Source organism: Aethalodelphis obliquidens, unplaced genomic scaffold (assembly GCF_003676395.1).
Source record: "Aethalodelphis obliquidens isolate GAN/ISIS:26980383/991018 unplaced genomic scaffold, ASM367639v1 scaffold5, whole genome shotgun sequence".
Lineage (NCBI taxonomy): Eukaryota > Metazoa > Chordata > Mammalia > Artiodactyla > Delphinidae > Aethalodelphis > Aethalodelphis obliquidens.
Genome location: NW_020837949.1, coordinates 58338173 through 58357005, shown reverse-complemented (window position 1 = coordinate 58357005; position 18833 = coordinate 58338173). Strand labels below are relative to the sequence as shown.

Here is an 18833-nt window from a genome sequence, read left to right as displayed (position 1 = left end):
GACTAGGACGAGATAGCTAGGGTTATATGTGTAAATGGAATGTCAGATTGTGGGTCAGAGGCAGCCCAAAGACTCAAGCCTCAAACAAGCTTGAGTTACTTGGAGATTTCAGACCAAGCCACCCTTTGCGTCCCCATTACCCTGCTGACGACCCAGTTCTTCACTTGGTGCCCTAGGACGCAGCCTCACCTTGTGGAATTGTGGAGGGTATATTCGAGCCGCCCCATGGTTCAACAGCAGCTGGTAGCAGATCTCAGGCTGGGCGGCAGGTCGCACGGAGGTGACCTTCAGCACATACTGGATGGCAGCACAGCCATTGATATCCATGAGATTGGCTTCTGCGCCAGCTTCCAGCATCATGTGCATGAGCACGTGGTCACAGTTCCAGGCTGCCTTGTGGAGCGGAGTTTTAAAGTCGTCATCCCGGGCGTTGACCTCGGCCTTGTAGTCCAACAGCATGCGGCAAATGAGGTGATGCTCCCTGCTGAACTCCTGCTCTTTAAAGCGGAGGGCCCAGTAGGTTGCGATAGCCAGTGGGGTCTCCATGTGGGCGTTCACACTGTCCACTATGGCCCCGTGCTCCACGTAGAAGGCCACCAGCTCCGGGAGGCCGAAGTGGGCAGCCGTGTGCAAAGGCGTCTCCTCATCCTGGTTGTTGGTCTTCATGTTCACATTCGCCCCTAGAAAGGGAGAATGAGGAAGACAATTATTTAAACATATTTTGTCATTTTCCACAACGTTCATTAAACAGGCCTTTTCTCGCTGCTTCCCTTTGAACCTCTTCCGCGGTATACCACCCATTTTTCCAAGTTCCATTTCTAGACCCCATGGAAGCCACTGCTTTGAAACAACAGCGCCACCTCCTGGACAACCAGTAAATGTACTGAGGTGATGGGAGAGTGGGCCTGAGAGCAAACGATTTCGGCTGGGAGGCTGGAGCACTGTCTAGAGTTATAGTTCCTACCCCTAGGTGGATTTGGAAATACAAAGTGATTCCGATAACCAAGCAAGTATCATTAAAAATGAAGGTTATATCACAATCTTGGAGGTTCATACATGTGGCTTTAAAAGTCTTCAGTCTCTTGATGAGATTTCTTCAAAATCATCTTTTTCTTTTCTTTCAAGGGAACTAAACCTAAATGTTTGGTCCAAGGGAACTTCAGTGGTATGGAAATTGCTCAGCCCTCTGACTGAACACTGACAATATTAAGCTGCCGAAGTCTGTGAGGCTCCTTTGGAATACAACTGGGGCAAAAACAAAAAACACAAAACACTTTGACCACCAAACTAGACTAAGGGTCATATTTTGAAAGGAAAGGGATAGAAGCTAGTAAAATAAACTACTCATTAAAAGAAAGACAATTAAAGACTGTATGTAACATGTCCAATTTATGGTTGACAAATGCTGTTTAGAAATACAGATTATTAGTGCTTGGAAATCTCCTTAGAAATTATTTAATCCAACCCACTTATCTAACAGACCAGGAAACTGAGTGAATTTTATTTTTTGATAGGGAAGTTAACTACTAGAATGGTCAACTTGAGAAGCTGAAATTTTCCTTCTCAGCCTAGTTTAATTGGGGTGAGCTAAGTGACCCCAGGGGGCCTATTCTGTGATCAATTCTACTGGAAATTTTTATAGTTACTTCAAGTATAAATCTGGAAATACTTTTATTAGTATCATTATTATTATTATGCCAGCAACTAATATTTATTAAGCACTTGCCATGTACAACATTCTGAGCTACATGCTTTTCACATATTGCCTCATGGAATCTTCCTAGCAACCCTTTGCAGGAGGTACATTTTTTGCCTAATTTTACAGATGAAGAAATTTGTTTTTAGACTAATAACCATACCAAGCTAAGAAGCAACAGAACAGAGGTTTGAAAGCAGACAGCCTGGCTTCAAAATCTCTCACCACTGTGCTATTCTACGTCATTATTTTCCTAAAAATTTTTTTCTGTACTTTGCTCTCTTTGGATATTTGAAAACTTGAAAGTAACAGAGAAATAATGTTGCATTTTGTTAATTTAAAAAATCTGCTCTCTGTGTGTTGTTCCTTTATGCCCTTTTTTATGGCACCCTGTGATCATATGGAACACATTTAAGAAAGGCAATACTCCTACAAGCTTACTCGGTGTCAGAAAAAAGCCACCCCTCAGTGAGGTTTCTGAAAGCACATTGCTCTGTAAACTCAGAGCCTATCTCTGCTCCTAACTTTCAGGAAGCAGAATTATAAGTAAAACTCATCCCTCACAACAATCTGCCCTCTGTGTTCATCAGTATTCCACCCTGGAGAAGTTCTGGGTCACATCTCCCTTCAGGTCAGCACTTCTTTGCTCTGGAGTGAAATGCGATGAATAAGAATGTCTTCCCAGAAGCTAATGCAGGGTCACTTCAGATGCTGGAGAATTTCCAGTAAGAAAGGGAATCAAAGGGTCAGGATGAAAATTTTATAGGCCAACTTGGAAGTAACCACGTCCTTTATTTTTTAATGTACTTGGACATTTACAATGGATCCCTGACCTCTTGCTACAACTAGATATACTGCGTAGTTTCCTTTTCTGAATAGGAGAGCCTTATTTTTGAATTGTGGCTTTGAGTGTAACTTTTCCAGGGACTACATAAAGTAGGATGATTTGACTACTTTTCTATTTTAGATTTTGTGATTCATTCAAGAAATTAGAGACCATAAACATAAATTCTTGGGAACTTAAAAAAATATTTTTTTAATGTGAAAATGCAATGTATTAGTTTCCTAGAGCTGCCATAACAAAGTACCGCAAAGTAGTACCACAAACAACAGAAATTTCTTCACGGTTCTAGAGATTGGTAGTGAAATTACAGTGTTGATGAGAGTGGCTACTTCTGAGCGTTTTAAAGGAGAATCTGTCTCATGCCTGCCTCCTTGCTTCTGGTGATGTCCATCAACCCTTGGTGTTCCTTGGCTTGTAGATGCATCACTCCAAGGACTGCCTCTATCTTCACATGGTTCTCTCTGTGTCTCTGTGTCTTCACATGGCTGCCTTCTTATGACACCAATCATACTGCATTAGGGACCCATCCTGCTCTACTCATCTTAACTAATTACAGCTGCAACAACCCTATATCCAAACAAGGTCACATGCTGAGTTGCAGGGCATTAGGACTTCAACATATCTTCTTTTGGGGGGAAGGGAGGCGATACAATTCAACCCATAATATATAACATGCATTACATAATATATAAAAATATATATGTGCAGTTTAAAAAATATTGTAAAGCTATCACCGATGTAATCACATCCCAGGTCCAGAAATCAAACACTCCCTGACCCGGAAAAGCCCTCTACTGTCCAATCTATCCTTCCACCTCACAACTCCACCATCCTGCTGGAGGTAATATTATTCTGACTTTTATGATAATCATGTCCTTGAATTTCTTTATAGTTTTACCACCCTTGTATATACCTCTAAACAAGATAGTTTAGTTTCACTTATTTTCCAACTTTATATAAATGTAATAATCAACACATATTCTTTCATGACTTGCTTCTTTCACTCAACACTATGTGAAAATGATCTATGTTGCGATGTCTAGCTCTTGTTTGTTCATTTTATTGTGTTCTATCTCACAGTACAAGTAATACTACTACTGACAGACATTTACAGTTTCAGACTATTCCAAACACTGCTGCCATGAGTATTCTTGTACATTCTTGTACCCTGGTGCTCATGGGCAGGGTTCACGGGGTGCTATACCTATGAGTGGAATTGCTGGGTCATCGGGTGTGCTTATCTTCAGCGTCATTAGATGGTATCAAATAGGTGTTGTACCAGTCTACACTCCCATAAGCCATGTGTGAGGGTTCTTATCAACATTTGGTATTTTCATTCTATTTAATTTTAGTCAGTCAGATGGGTGCATAGTGATATCTCACTGTTTGAATATTTATTTCCCTAATTAACAATTAGGTTAGACATATTTTAATATTTTTATTAAACAAATATTGCTTTTTATTTACTATTATAAAACATTTCCATATTGTTATATTATCATTTAAAATATCATTTTAAAATAATGACATAATATTCCATAGTGAGTTTACCCTCCTGATGGATGTGAAGACTTTTTTCCAAAGTTTTGATCTTATGACTAATGCTACAATTGATACATTAGTGTGTAAATCTTTGGATTATTTCCTTAGCATAAATTCCCCCAAAATAGAGTCATTAAGCTGAAATATCTGAGTTATTTTAAGGGTCTTTATGAATAATTGAGGAAAGTTATATTTATCTATATCTCTCTATATTTATATACAGCTCTCATTGATGCATGAGTGCTATTTTACTCACCAGTATGTAGTTACACAATTTAAAAAATATGTTTGCTATTTGGAAGTAAAAAATGGTCTCTCTTTTTCTTTTCATTTGAATTGATTTGTTTATTAGAGTTTGAACACTTTGTAATTATTAACTAGTAGCATTTCTTCTTTAGTTATTGTCCAAATTTTTGTCCTTTTATACTCTGAAGCCTTTCTGCTTTGTTTACATTTATATGTGTCATTCATTAAAATAATATTTAAGCCTATGCTCTCATAATTGGTATACATTTTTTATCCAGTTTATTTTGATTTTTCTTTAATACAACAATGTAAACTTTATATGGTCAAATTCTCCCTTTGTTTTTTTGTTTTTGCTTTTGTTTTTGGTATTAGAATGTCCTACTCCTCTCAGAGGTTTCATAACTTATCCAGATTAATTATAATTGGATTTTTAATAGATTTTAAAAAATGTTTAACATTTAATTCATGTGGAACTTATTGTGGTGTACTTACTGATTTAGGAAGAATTGATATTCCTATAGCATAGAGTCTTTTCATGTAGGAACATGGTCTGTTTCTCTAAAAAGTTTTCTTTACATTTCTGTAAACTATGCCCCCACAAAATTTGTAGCAATTTTCATTTTAGGGAAGACGGGTAAATTATTTCTGGGGTAAAGTAAATTTTAGTGAGAGAAGGCCCTTCATGAACCTTCTAATTTATGCAAGATGGACTCCAGAACTAGTCTGAAATGGTTGCAAATTAGATGGAGAAAAATTTTCATTTTCATTGCCTGATAAAGAACAAGAACTTTTCAGATTTAATCTGTGGGCAAAGGAGACAGAGATTTGGTTGCACTGAGAATATGATGAAAAGGGGACATAGGATAAGAATTGCACAGAAAGAGTGGATGCTGGCCACAGAAATGGTACTGTGATACTCCTGAAGCCAGGAATATAGGGACACAGTGCCAGTCAACATTCAATTTTTTCTGTTCTTCTGTACTGTATGATAGTATCCATTCATTACCCTCCAACAGAGAGAATTAATTTCATGAATCCTAGTTATGAGACCTCACATTTCCTTACTTCTCTTCCCCAATAAAATGAAACTGCTTCCAAGTGCCCATTTGTTGGCTTGGCTGATCTTCCGAGATCAGTCATCATGTGGCTCCCTCTGCTGGGCTTTGCTACTCCCTACATCCTAAGAGTTGGCCCTCAGAGGCATCCTCTTCAAAGTATCCACATTCCCTCACAGTTCTGTCACGTCAAAAGCTACGTGAGAGTGGGGGCAGGTCTCTGGAGAAACTGTCACCTCTCCATCTTCCCAGACTCAGGGAATCCACATCTTTACTTCATCCCTAAGCCCGCCCTGCCTCCCTCCCTGTCCTAATGAACTTGATTTCTCACAGAGCCTGTGTGTAAGTGGGGAGGTCAGTGGGGAGATGGAGGACGAGCCCAGACCAGTGCTCTCGATGAAGTGCTCCGCGATGAAGTCGAGAAATAATATCATCTACCTTCATACATAATCTTTTAAAAATAAACCCAATGCCTAGCTAACATGTAAAGGCAGAATGAAAGTAGTTTCTAATAATTTTAGCTACATAGTTATGATTGCCACAAATAATATAAATTGCAATGATATAGTGTAAATTTTAATGTGTTATTGACTATACTAGATGACACAATGAAATGCTTATTTGCTTGAATCCATATGTAGACTCCTAGCAGCTACGTCACTGAACTGACACAGGTGTTTTGTATTGTAATTCAAATACCACAGATGTCATTGCCGTAATGAATGGTATTCCAAAATGAGGAAATAAATTTTGGTCTGGTTTTGCCTTGATTTGTAGCATAGTTGCATTTCTGGAAATTTCCATATTTATTTACAATTCAAAAGTATTTTGCGTTTATATGTAAAATGCAGTTAGGTTAGAAATCTACTGTGTTACTACATCTAAATATCTGTTATTACATCAGCACTAAATCTAAGATTTTTTACAAATTATGAAAGAATTAAAAAAATACAGAAAATCTCAGAAAATATAACAGACATCTATATACCCATATTTGACAGATATTAATCTTTGACATATTCTCTTTGGTTTTCCAAGATAAAATTTTACAGGAAAAAACCAGCCCATTTCTCTTTTATTCCCTCCCTTTCTTTCTCCTCAGAGATAATTATTATTCTAAAGTTGACTTTGTCATTCCCTTTAAATTTTTGTTCTTTTATTACTCACATATGCATCCATAAGTAACTTATATACCATTATTTTGTGTTCTTAAAAACCATGTAAGTTGTACTCACTTTTGCAACCTGTTTTTACCAGCCACATTATGTTTTTGAGCAGAGAGATGATTTTTTCATTTCAACTGCTGAACAGTATTACATTGCATAATTAAACTACAGTTTAGCCATTCATCTACTAAAGACAGTTAAGTTGTTTTAGCTTTTTCATAATAACAAATACCTTTCAAATCATGCAGGAGTTTCTTTAGAGAGAGAAACCGAATTAGTGGGTAGTAGTATACAAACATTTTCAATTACATTAAATTATACTCATCAGTGGTTGTGTCAATTCAAATGTCAATCGGTACAGTTTAAAGGTTCAGCATCATTTCCAACACTTTGTATTGTCACACTGTTTAATGTTTCCCAATTAGATGGTACGAAGTGATATTTTGATTTAATCTGCATTCCCCTGGTTATCAGTAGTGTTTTCTCATATGTCTATGGGGGCAACAAGATTTCCACTTGTATGAATTGCCTATTCATAGCCTCTGCCCATTTTTCATTGAATTGTTTGTGTTTTCCATATTTATTTTTTAGGATATAAACAAGATCTTTGTGGAGAAAATGCCTTTACTGAAGGCAAAGAACTTAAATGGAAAGTTCTGCTATGTTTGTGGATAGAAAGATTCAATAGTATAAGGATGGAAATTCTTCCTGAATTAACCTATAAATTCAATGTAATTCAAACATTTTTTACATAATTTTCAAAGAGTAAAGAACAAATCAATTTTGTAAAAAAAAAAAGTAAAAGAATGAGAAGGAAAGAAGAATGATGAAGAAGGTGTACTTATCTTACCCGATATCCAAGCAAACTATAATTAACACCATTGGCGGGAATGTAAATTGGTTCAGACTTTATGGAAAACAGTATGGAGTTTCCTCAAAAAAGTAAAAATAGAACTACCATATGATCCAGTAATTCCACTCCTGGGTATATATGAAAATGAAGAAACTAATGAAAATGAAAACACTAATTTGAAAAGATAATGTGCTCCAATATTCATAGCAGCACTATTTACAATAGCCAAGACATGGAAACAACCTAAATGTCCAACAACAGATGAATGGATAAAGACGACATGGTACATATATACAATGGAATATTACTCAGCCAAAAAAAGGAACAAAATTGGGTCATTTGTAGAGATGTGGATAGACCCAGCATCTGTCATACAGAGTGAAGTAAACCAGAAAGAGAAAAACAAATATCGTATATTAATGCATGTATGTGGAATCTAGAAAAATGGTACAGATGAACCTATTTGCAGGGCAGGAATAGAGACGTAGATGTAGAGAATGGACATGTGGACACAGGGAGGGGGAAAGGGAGGGTGGGATGAATTGGGAGATTAGGATTGACATATATACACTACCATGTGTAAAATAGATAGCTAGTGGGAACCTGCTATAAAGCACAGGAAGCTTAGGTTGGTGCTCTGTGACGACCTAGATGGGTGGGATGGGGTGGGGGAGGGAGGTCCAAGAGGGAGGGGATACAGGTATACAGACAGCTGATTGATTTCACTGTACAGCAGAAACTAACACAACATTTTAAAGCAATTATACTCCAATAAAAAAAAAGTTTGAATTATTATCCCTGAATGTTCAACTTTTGAATTGAGACTGACTTGTGAGACTTAAAGTGACTATGTAAATTTTTGTACCTAAGAGTTACCAGAGAAGACACAGACCCACCTGAGTTTTCCTCCCACAGTAGGGGAGAAACTAGACCCTCTGAATAATTTAAAAAGACACTGGAAAACAAAAATAACATTGTTTTATGAATACATCCCATGATCCAGTTAATAGTCATGTGTCTAGTAAATTTTTTAGACAGGGCACCTTTTAGCATATTTTCTAAGAACTCAAATATTGGATGCTATTTTTAATTGTCATCACACATTAAAAATAATATTCTTGGGTAATTTTCTCCAAAATATTCCATAAGTCCATTCTACTCTTTTTCTAATACTGAACATCATGGAGAAATGGGAGCCCACCAAGTTTTTTGTTCCTTTATAAGCAATCTACTTTTTGTTTGTTTTTGTTATAGTGTTAAGTGATAGTGTTAAGTTTCCTTCCTTCCTTTATTTATTGAGGTATAATTGACTTACTATATTAGTTTCAGGTATACAACAGTGATTCGATATTTCCATAGATTACACACCATACAAAGTTATTATAAAATATTGACTATATTCCCTTTGGTAAACATTACATCTCTGTGACTTATTTATTTTATAACCGCTAGCTTGCACCTCTTAATCCCCTTCACCTATTTCACCCCTTCTCCCCTCCCTCCCCTGTGGTAACCAGGGGAGGTTCTCTGTATCTGTGAGTCTGTTTCTATTTTGTTATATTTGTTTGTTTTGTTTTTTAGATTCCACATGTAAGTGAAAGCATACAGTATTTGTCCTTCTCTGTCTGACTTATTTCACTAAGCATCCCTCTCTCTCTCTCTCCCACACACACACACACACACACACACACACACAAACACACACACACACACAATAGAATACTAGTCTGCCATAAAAAATAATGAAATCTTGCCATTTGTGAAAACATGAATGGACCTGGAGGGTATTATGCTTAGTAAAACAAGCAATCTACTTTATATTTATTCACCTATTTGTATACTTTTACTATTTTTATTGTTGAAAGTTGATGTCTTATTAAAGATATATCTAGGCTCAGTTTTTTTTTATTGATTTTACCAGGAACCAAACCTACCCATTTCATCTCCACATAATTACCTGTTTTCATACAGGAATTTTTTTCTTTATCCTGTTTTTAAGTTTTGGTCATATTCAAAAAGGAAACATTTCTTTATGTATTGAAAGCTATAAAATATTTTTTTGCTTAAAATTTTCATCACCCACTAACTATCAAGTTACAGTCATTGATAAGAAAGCCCCCCTCACAATTTTTTAAACCCCAATCCTCAAATGCATGAGTGAAAAAGTGGTAAATAACTCATGGCATTCTTTTTTAACATTGCCTTTAAAAATTACACTTCTCAGGCTTCCCTGGTGGCGCTGTGGTTGGGAGTCCGCCTGCCGATGCAGGGGGACACGGGTTCGTGCCCCGGTCCGGGATGATCCCACATGCCGCGGAGCGGCTGGGCCTGTGAACCGTGGCCGCTGAGCTTGCGCGTCCGGAGCCTGTGCTCCGCAACAGGAGAGGCCACAACAGTGAGAGGCCCGCGTACCGCAAAAAAAAAAAAAAATTACACTTTTCTTAGAAAAAGTGCTAAAACAGGGTGAACAGTAGTTAGTCTCACTGATTATAGTGGCCTGCAATATGCATGAGAACAGAAGGAAACTTGGAGAAAACATTATCATGGGCTATAATAGTAAGGATTTGAGAAGGAATTTTCTTCAGTTTATTAACTTCAGGTAGAAATTTAGAATCCTCAGTAGCTACTTGCTTTGTCTGAAATTCCGTCATCTCCATCAGCTTGAACTTCACCTGCCTCAGTTCAAAATCATGTTTGCACAGGCTTTTGTGCAGTAAAATCACAGTTGTTCAGCGTTCTTTTATGAAAATATTAATAATGCCTGCTATTTTTCAAGCACTCACTAGGAGTTTTACATACGTCTCACTTATGATTAACAGTAAGCATTCTTTAGAAACATCTGTTATTCAAAGATTATACTTCTTTTTTCATATTCAGGACTTTTTTTTCCTGCAAGTTCTGCGATTGTTTCTCTTCTGCTTCTTTGTCAAGGATGCAATTTTGTGCAGTGTCAAGTTTGTTATTAACTGTCACCAAAGTAGCCTGCTTTGTTCTAGTTTCAATTTTGCCCTTTCAATCTACAATCTTTGGCAAATATATTTTCCTGTATCTTTCACAGTCTTATCTTAAATGAAATCTTAAAGGAAACACCATTTCCCCTAAGGCCCCATCCCTATATAACCACATTCTCCAAGGTCTGGAGTTGAGGGCTACCTTTTTCTAGATCAACAGCGGTGCTTCTGAACCATTACTCTCTCAGCCTTGTGTACAACTCCTCATCAGTTAAGGTTTATGTCACCCAATGAAGTTACTCTTTATCCCTTTTCATCTGCGATCTCACAAATTCCCAGTCACTCTTCCATTTTCAACAAAGACATAGGTATCTGGCTCAGTCTTTATTTTATCTCTGTCCTGACATCACCCTGCAATACCGTTGCAGATGATGCATTCAACACATTTGCACTCACAATTCCTAAATCTTCTGGGGCAGATTGCATTACCGTTACCAAATATCTCATTGGTCCTTCTTGCAGTGGCTTCCCTGTTGAAGGTTCATACACCTCTACCCTGTTGAACTCAGTTTGAAATATGGGTTCTTGTTGCCCAGTTGCATCTCTTATCCTTCCCTTAGTGAAGTTTTTCAACTCTTTCTTGATTGCCAATATATTCTAAATTTTCCTTAGGCTAGGATTTAATCAGGATAGACTAAATTATGGTGTTGTAACAACACTCAGATCTCAGTGGCTGAATGCAATAAAAGTTTCTCTCTCACTCTCACACTGTCTACTGTCGTTCCAGAACCAATGTCCTCTATTTGACCTCTCAGAATCCAAGCTACCTTGATCTTCTGGCTTCACCATCTCTACCTGAGGTTTCCTCCAGTATCACAACATCATGGGGAGAAACAGGTTTTAAATATCCTATGGGGGCTTTACATTGCCTAAACCTGGAAGTGGCTCATTTCTTCTGTTCACACTACATTAGGCAGAAAGGATATATGATCCTGCTGAACTGCAAGGGGACTAGACTAGAAAGTCTTCCATGAGCCTGGAGGGGAAGAAAACTAGATATTGATGAGCACTACCTATTTCTACCGCTGCTGACTTGAGTTTCCGTGAGTAACAGTAAGACAAACAAACAACAGTTCTGACTGATTCAACAGCGACGTTTACCTTCTCCCTTTCACGTTAGGGAAGAGGGGTCTCTCCTCCAGTTCAAGACAAATAACTCCATCTTTGCGACTGATCATCTTCCCAACAGTCAAATGTTGCTCCACAAATAATATCTCTTTACTCCATAGCAAACAGCTCTCTCTCCATCAACTTTTTGTCCTCCTCTTATAAGCATACTTAAGTTTCTCCCAATCCTTTTCTCCTATTTAACTACCTTCCAATTTCTTTTGATCTCTTTTTAGCCAGACTTCTTGAAAGTGTGGTCTCTGCTTCCTGCACCCACTTCCTTTCTACCTATGATCCCCTTGGTCCATCACAACCTGCCTTCTGTCCTCACCACTACACTGCTCTGACAAAGGTCACCAGTGGCTTCCAATTGATCATTCCTATCTACAGTTTTCAATCTTCATCTTACTACACTCCTTTGCTGCATCCAATGGTGTTGACAACTCACTTCTTAAATTCTATTTTTTCAACTTCCCTGGGATGCTTTCTCCTCCCTCTCTGGCTATTCCTTCATTATATTTATATGATTTCTCTTCTCCTCAATTCCTAAATTGTGTTGTTTCACTTGGGTATCATTCAGTTTCTGCACTTCTTACTGTATGTAACTTCCTTGAGCAGTCATAACTACTCTTTTCACTTTATTTATGAACAGATGGCTCTCAAAATTATATGAACAATCATATATATAACGGACTTGTATCTGGAATATATAACTTACATCTCAGTAGTAAAAAGAGAAATAACCCAATTTAAAAATGGGCAAAGTATATACATAGTCATCTGTACACAGAAGATACATAAATGGTCAATAACCACATGAAAAGATGCTCAGTGTCATTAGCCATCAGGGAAATGCAAATCATAACCATAGTTTGGGGGCTTCCCTGGTGGCACAGTGGTTGAGAATCTACCTGCTAATGCAGGGGACACGGGTTCGAGCCCTGGTCTGGGAGGATCCCACATGCCGCGGAGCAACTAAGCCCATGAGCCACAACTACTGAGCCTGCACGTCTGGAGCCTGTGCTCCACAATAAGAGAGGCCGCGATAGTGAGAGGCCCGCGCACCGCGATGAAGAGTGGCCCCCGCTTGCCACAACTAGAGAAAGCCCTCGCACAGAAACGAAGACCCAACACAGCCCAAAATAAATAAATAAATTTATAAATAAATAAATAAATAAATACTCCTGTTCTCTGTTTAAACAAACAAACAAACAAACAAAAAAACATAGTTTGATACCACCTTATGCCCACCAGGATGGCTATGATCAAAAAAACAGATAGTATAAGGGGGAGGGGCAATATAAGAGTAGGGGAGTAAGAGGTACAAACTATTAGGTGTAAAATAAGCTACAAGGATATATTGTACAGTATAGGGAATATAGCCAATATTTTATAATAACTATAAAAGAAGTATAACTTTAATAAACTGTGAATCACTATATTATACACCTGTAACATATAATATTGTATACCAACTATACGTCAATGAAACAAGCAAAAAAGATAGTACCAAGTGTTCGCCAGGATGTGGAGAAATGGGAATTCTCATACACTGATGGTAGGAATGTAAAACGGTACAGCCACTTTGGAAAACAGTATGGCAGTTCCTCAAAAAGTTAAACACAGAGTTACCACATGACACTGCAATTGCATTCCTGGGTATTTACTCAAAGGAAATGAAAACATATGTCCACACAAACATTTGTATGTAACTGTTCATAGCAGCATTATTCATAATAACCAAAACATGGAAACAATCCACATGTCCAGCAACTGGTAAATGGATGAACAAAATGTGGTATATAAATACAATGTAATATCATTCAGCAATAAAAAGGAACAAAGTACTAATACATTGTTTCATTTCATCACTTCAAAAATCATTGAAAACACTATGCTAAGTGAAAGAAGCCAGATATAGAAGACCACATATTGCATGATTCCATTTATATGAAAAGTCTAGAATAGGCAAGTTCATAGAAACAGAAAGTAAATTAGTGGTTGCCTAGGACTGAGGTGGCGGGGAATGCGAGTTGAAGGAAAATGGAGGGTGATTGCTAAGGTACAGTTTTCTTGTTGGGTGATGAAATGTTCTAAAACTGTGGTGGTGGTTGCATAATTCTGTGAAAATACTAAAAGCCACTGAATTGCACACTTTAAAATGGATAAATTTTACGTAAGCGAATTATACCACAAAAAAGCTGCTAAAAATTATATGACCAGTCTTGGGCTGACCCCAGAGTTTCAGATCTATATCTACAACTGCATTCTGAACAAATTCAGTTGGAAGTCCATTGAGCGCTAAAACTTACCATGTCTTAAACTAAACTCTTTCCCTTCTTATTCCTGTTACTCGTGTAAGCTATATTTCAATAAATAGCAATGCTATGGCTCCAGCAAATCAAACTGAAAGTCAGAAATTCACCTTCCAGTCCTCCTCCTTTCTCACTCCCCTGCCCCTTTTCATCAGTCACCAAGTGTTGACACTATAAATTCCTATCCTATTACTACTGCCTAGTTTGTACATTTGCATTTCCCCCATAGGCTACCACGTGCTCAGATTCATCTTCCATAATTCTGACAGTAATTTATTTATTTATTTATTTTGACAGTAATGTATTTAAAATGCATACCTGACCATATTGCTCTATCTCTTAAAATCCTGTAACGGCTTTCCATTTTCTATATGATACAGTCTAAGCTTTTCGCCATGAGAGATAAAGCCATTCAAAATCCAGCTCCTACCTCTCCAGCCTTCTATCCTGCTGTCCTTTGTCTCACACTTTGCTTTAATTACTGAGCATCCTGTAGTTCTGTGCAAACACCTACGTGCCTTTGCTTATGTTGTTTCCTTGACCTGAAATGACTTGAATTTCTTCTTTGACTAATTAACTTTACTCCTCCTTCAAGGTCCTGTGCCATGTCTTCTAGAAAACCTTCCCTTACCCCCCGGCTGTGCTACTTGTCCCTCCTCTGTAAAAAATTTTATCTAGAGTGCTAAGGAACAACAGGTTTGGGTGTCTTGTTCCTTGATTTAAGATCCTTGAGAACTGATGCAATTTTTATTTGTCTTTGTGTTCCTAGAGCTTGGTACGTTCATTCATTCAGCAAATATTTGTTGAGACACTACTATGTACCAGCTTCTGTTAGAGGCTCTGGGAAGACCATAGTAAATAAGACAGTGTCCCTGACTTCATGTACTTTACATGCTAGCGAAGAAGATAGACAAAAAATTAACTCATATATTTATGTGTATATACATATATACATATGATAAAATTATAGGTAGTGATATGTTGTGAAGAAAAATAAAGCTGGGTAAAGTGATGGAGAATGATGAGGGAAGAAGGTGAAGCTTTTCACGGAAAGGCTGTGACTTTCGTGCAGCAAAGAAGTAAGCCACCTGAAGATCATGAAGAAAAGCTTTCCCAGCAAAGGGAAAACAGCAAGGGAAAAGGCTCTGAGGTAGGTAAGAACAACCTTGATTTGTTCAGAAAATGCAAAGACCAGCATCAAAAGAGGTGAGTAACAGAGGGAGCGGTAGGAACTAGCATTGGTGAGGCAAGCAGGCACAGAAGGTCACAGGAAAGACTTTAACTTACATTCTAAATGTGGGAGGAAGCACTGGGGGGTGAAATGATCTGATTCACCTTTTGTAAAGATTACTTACTCAAGCAGGCTGTGCGGAGGGTAGACTATAAAAAAGGAAAATGTAAAAGTAGGAAAATTACTGGAAGTCTGCTATTGTAGCCAAGAAGAAATAAGGTGGCTTGGGTTAAGGTGGTCCCATCGTGGGTGGTTTGAAGTGGAGATACCACTTCCAGTGGTCAGACCAGAGATACATTTTGATAGCATCAACAGGTCTTCTGGGATTGAGGTGTGAGGGAAAGTGAGGCAACACAGATCCCTTCTAGGCTTTTGGCTTGAGCAACTGACAGAACAGAGTTGCCATTTATTAAGACAGAGAGCATTAAGGTGGACTGGAAACACAGTTACAGTCTGGACATGGTCAGCTTGAGATGCTTATTCAACATCCAGTGGAGATGGATTATATATAGTCAGATAGGTGAGCTGACGTTCAGAGGAGCGGGTCAGGCTGGGAGATACCAACCTGGGAGTGAGCACTGTTTGACGATATTTGAAGTTGTGAGACTAGATAAGAGCACCAAGGCGAGTTTTGATGGGAAAAGCGTGTCTGACTGAGCCCTGGGCCCCCCCAGCTTTTTAAACGTGGAAAGGAGAAACAAATCCAGGAAACAAGACTGAAGAAAGGGCAATGAAGGAGTAGAAAAACAGCCTGACTTTATAAATGGTCATTAAACCAAGCTATTTGTCACACAGTCTGTTCTCATAACCAGTTTCTTCTTCTTTAACAGCTACCTGTATTTTTTTTAAAACATACTGAAAAGAGGAAGCAAATATCACAAACTATTTCCCTCTATCTCCTGAAGCGAATCTTTTTCATATCAAAGCTTATCAGCCAACTCCTCCGATTATTGCTTCTCATCCCTTGGGATGCAGACTTCTTTTCATAGAGCCCATGTTTATTTATTCTTCTGTTTATTTTTAATTTACTCAGCCTTAAGGAAAAGACACCTTTCTAGACGTGAACAATCCACATGCAGGCACTGAGCTCAGTCACCTTATTTTTATTTTGTTTTTTATCTTTTTGATTCCAAGAAAAACATTGATTAAAATTTAGCAAAGTAACCATAGATAAGACTGAATAACTCAGAATTTGGAAAACATACTATTATCATATTATTTTGCTCTCATCTTGTTGTGCTCATGAAATCAGACCATATCTTGTGACTGGGATAGTGTTTTCACCGAAGGAAATGAATGCTGCTATTGTCATTCAACTGACAAAGAGGTTAATCTTGGGGAAGACTTGAGCTTTTGCGGGTTTCTTTTTTTTTTTTTTAAGGAGAAAGTGAACAATGACTTCTTCCTCTGTCCAAGGACAAAATTCTGTTTGCTCTGGCCTCAGAACAAGGGGAGGCCTGGATCAGCCTCAGGGGTGGAGGTGAATGGCCCTGGCTACATGGAGGCAGGACTGGAATGAGAAAGGGAGATGGTGATGTATTGATGGGAGTGGTACTCCCACTCCCGAGGCAGAATAAGGTGGGGGGGCGGGGGCAGCAAGTGGTGGGTTAGGTTAGCAGAAACCAACTGCATGAGAAAGAATTAGTCAAGAACAATGGGCCTTCCCTTTGCGGTGGCTGCAGGGCAACAAAGCACTGGTGATGAAGCCCTCTCTGGAGCAGCCAGCATACTGGACCATGAGTGAGGATTCCCTTAGTCCAGAGGGAACACCTTTCCACATCCAGTGGCTTACAGAAAGAACAATTGCTTGAACAGAGGTAAGTCACTGCTGGGGAGTCGTACCAGGAGAGGGTATTCAAGGGAGAGACTTCCGGCTAATACAGTCTGTAATGGATTAGAGTTGTTTTACCCTGGAGTACATATGTGTGATATTGTCTGTATCCAAGCTGGTGAAACTAGAGGTATGACTACATAAAGGTTTGGAACAGCCCCTGGGGTTGATGGATGGGGGAAATTATTGCCCCGAGCTCGCTTTGCATTTCTGCCTTTATCTCTGCTTAGGTTTCTTAGAGGCCATGTCCCCTTCAAACTTTGGTTGGAATTAAGCAGAGGGCTTCAATCTTTCTGTTTCTTGCAGGAAAGCAGTTGCAGAATTATCTCTTCCTGAGTTGTCAGGGTAACGTTCCTTCCCTGTGGGGCAGTGTATTTTTCAAAGACCCCCAGTTGGACTTCTTGTTACCATCTTCACACTTGAGAGCTCTGTAAGACAGGTAGTGACTAATCATCTGAGAATACAAGCTCTTCTCTAATTCCTGACATGTTACATGCTGTGAGTTGTATTCTCAATGGATATAGACTGATGAAGAAGTTAAGGGGAGGAGGAATTTGTGAAGCCAGATAGTGAACTTTAGAGTCAACTTCTTTCCCTAACTCTTGGGGGGCCACCTATCCTATTTTGTTTAAGAAGGTATACTATGTAGCATCTCCACAAAAATGTATATCCCAATCCAGTCCCTCTGATGATGTAATTAGTAGATATTTCATTCATTCTTTGGTTTATAGTTTGCTGATATATTTAATTTACATAGCCGTGGCTAAATGGTTTTTTGTTGTTTGTTTTTCTGATAAAAATCTCGATTTATTTTACAATCATAGCCCATGAAAGGAAGACAATAGATGTATTTTTCCTAACTCCAAGAGAATCTGAAGAGTCCTTTATACTTGTTGAATTAATTACAATAAGATCAGTTATAGTTTGATGAGTTAATTCAAATTGAACTTCCTGTAACAAACAATGAAATAAAATTTCTCAAAGCAAACAAGTAAAGCAAGCAGCATTGTCTCAAAATTAAGGATAATATAACAATAAACTATTGTAGTTAAAAATCAAGATGTAACTGGTGGGGACTTCTCTGGTGGTCCAGTGGTTAAGACTTCACCTTCCAATGCAGGGGGTATGGGTTCAATCCCTGGTCGGGGAGCTAAGATTCCCACATGGCTCACGGCCAAAAAAATCAAGACATTAAAAAAAAAAAAAAAACAGGGCTTACCTGGTGGCGCAGTGGTTGGGAGTCCGCCTGCCGATGCAGGGGACACGGGTTCGTGCCCTGGTCTGGGAAGATCCCACATGCCGCGGAGCGGCTGGGCCCGTGAGCCATGGCCACTGAGCCTGCGCGTCCGGAGCCTGTGCTCCGCAACGGGAGCGGCCACAGCAGTGAGAGGCCCGCATACCGCAAAAAAAAAAAACAAAAAAACCACAGAAGCAATATTGTAACAAATTCAGTAGAGACTTTAAAAATGGTCCACATCAAAAAGAAATCTTTAAAAAAAAATGATGTAACTGGTGAACTTTTTTTTTTAACATCTTTATTGGAGTATAATTGCTTTTAAATGGTGTGTTAGTTTCTTCTTTATAACAAAGTGAATCAGCTATACATATACATATATCCCCATATCTCCTCCCTCTTGTGTCTCCCTCCCACCCTCCCTATCCCACCCCTCTAGGTGGTCACAAAGCACCGAGCTGATTTCCCTGTGCTATGCAGCTGCTTCCCACTAGCTATCTATTTTACATTTGGTAGTGTATATATGTCCATGCCACTCTCTGTTTTTTTTTTAACTTTATATTTTTGTAGATAGTCACCAGTAAGCAGGGATTAGGTGTATTAGCTCAGGTGTGTGTTAGCTCAGAAGAACCCTGCTGTGTCAAAGAAGTAATAACATTGGTGATACAGTAGTACCAGTCATCAACCAGGACGCCCAGGGTG

General features: G+C 38.5%; 1 protein-coding gene across 1 annotated transcript in view; it reads right to left on the bottom strand.

Annotated features, from left to right (window-relative positions):
• ASB4 (ankyrin repeat and SOCS box containing 4) overlaps positions 1–18833 on the bottom strand; it is a 107564-nt gene that overhangs the window by 18828 nt on the left and 69903 nt on the right. The window contains exon 5 of the mRNA XM_027102490.1: positions 190–680. Coding sequence (XP_026958291.1) covers positions 190–680 — 491 coding nt within the window. The remainder of the gene's footprint in view (positions 1–189; positions 681–18833) is intronic.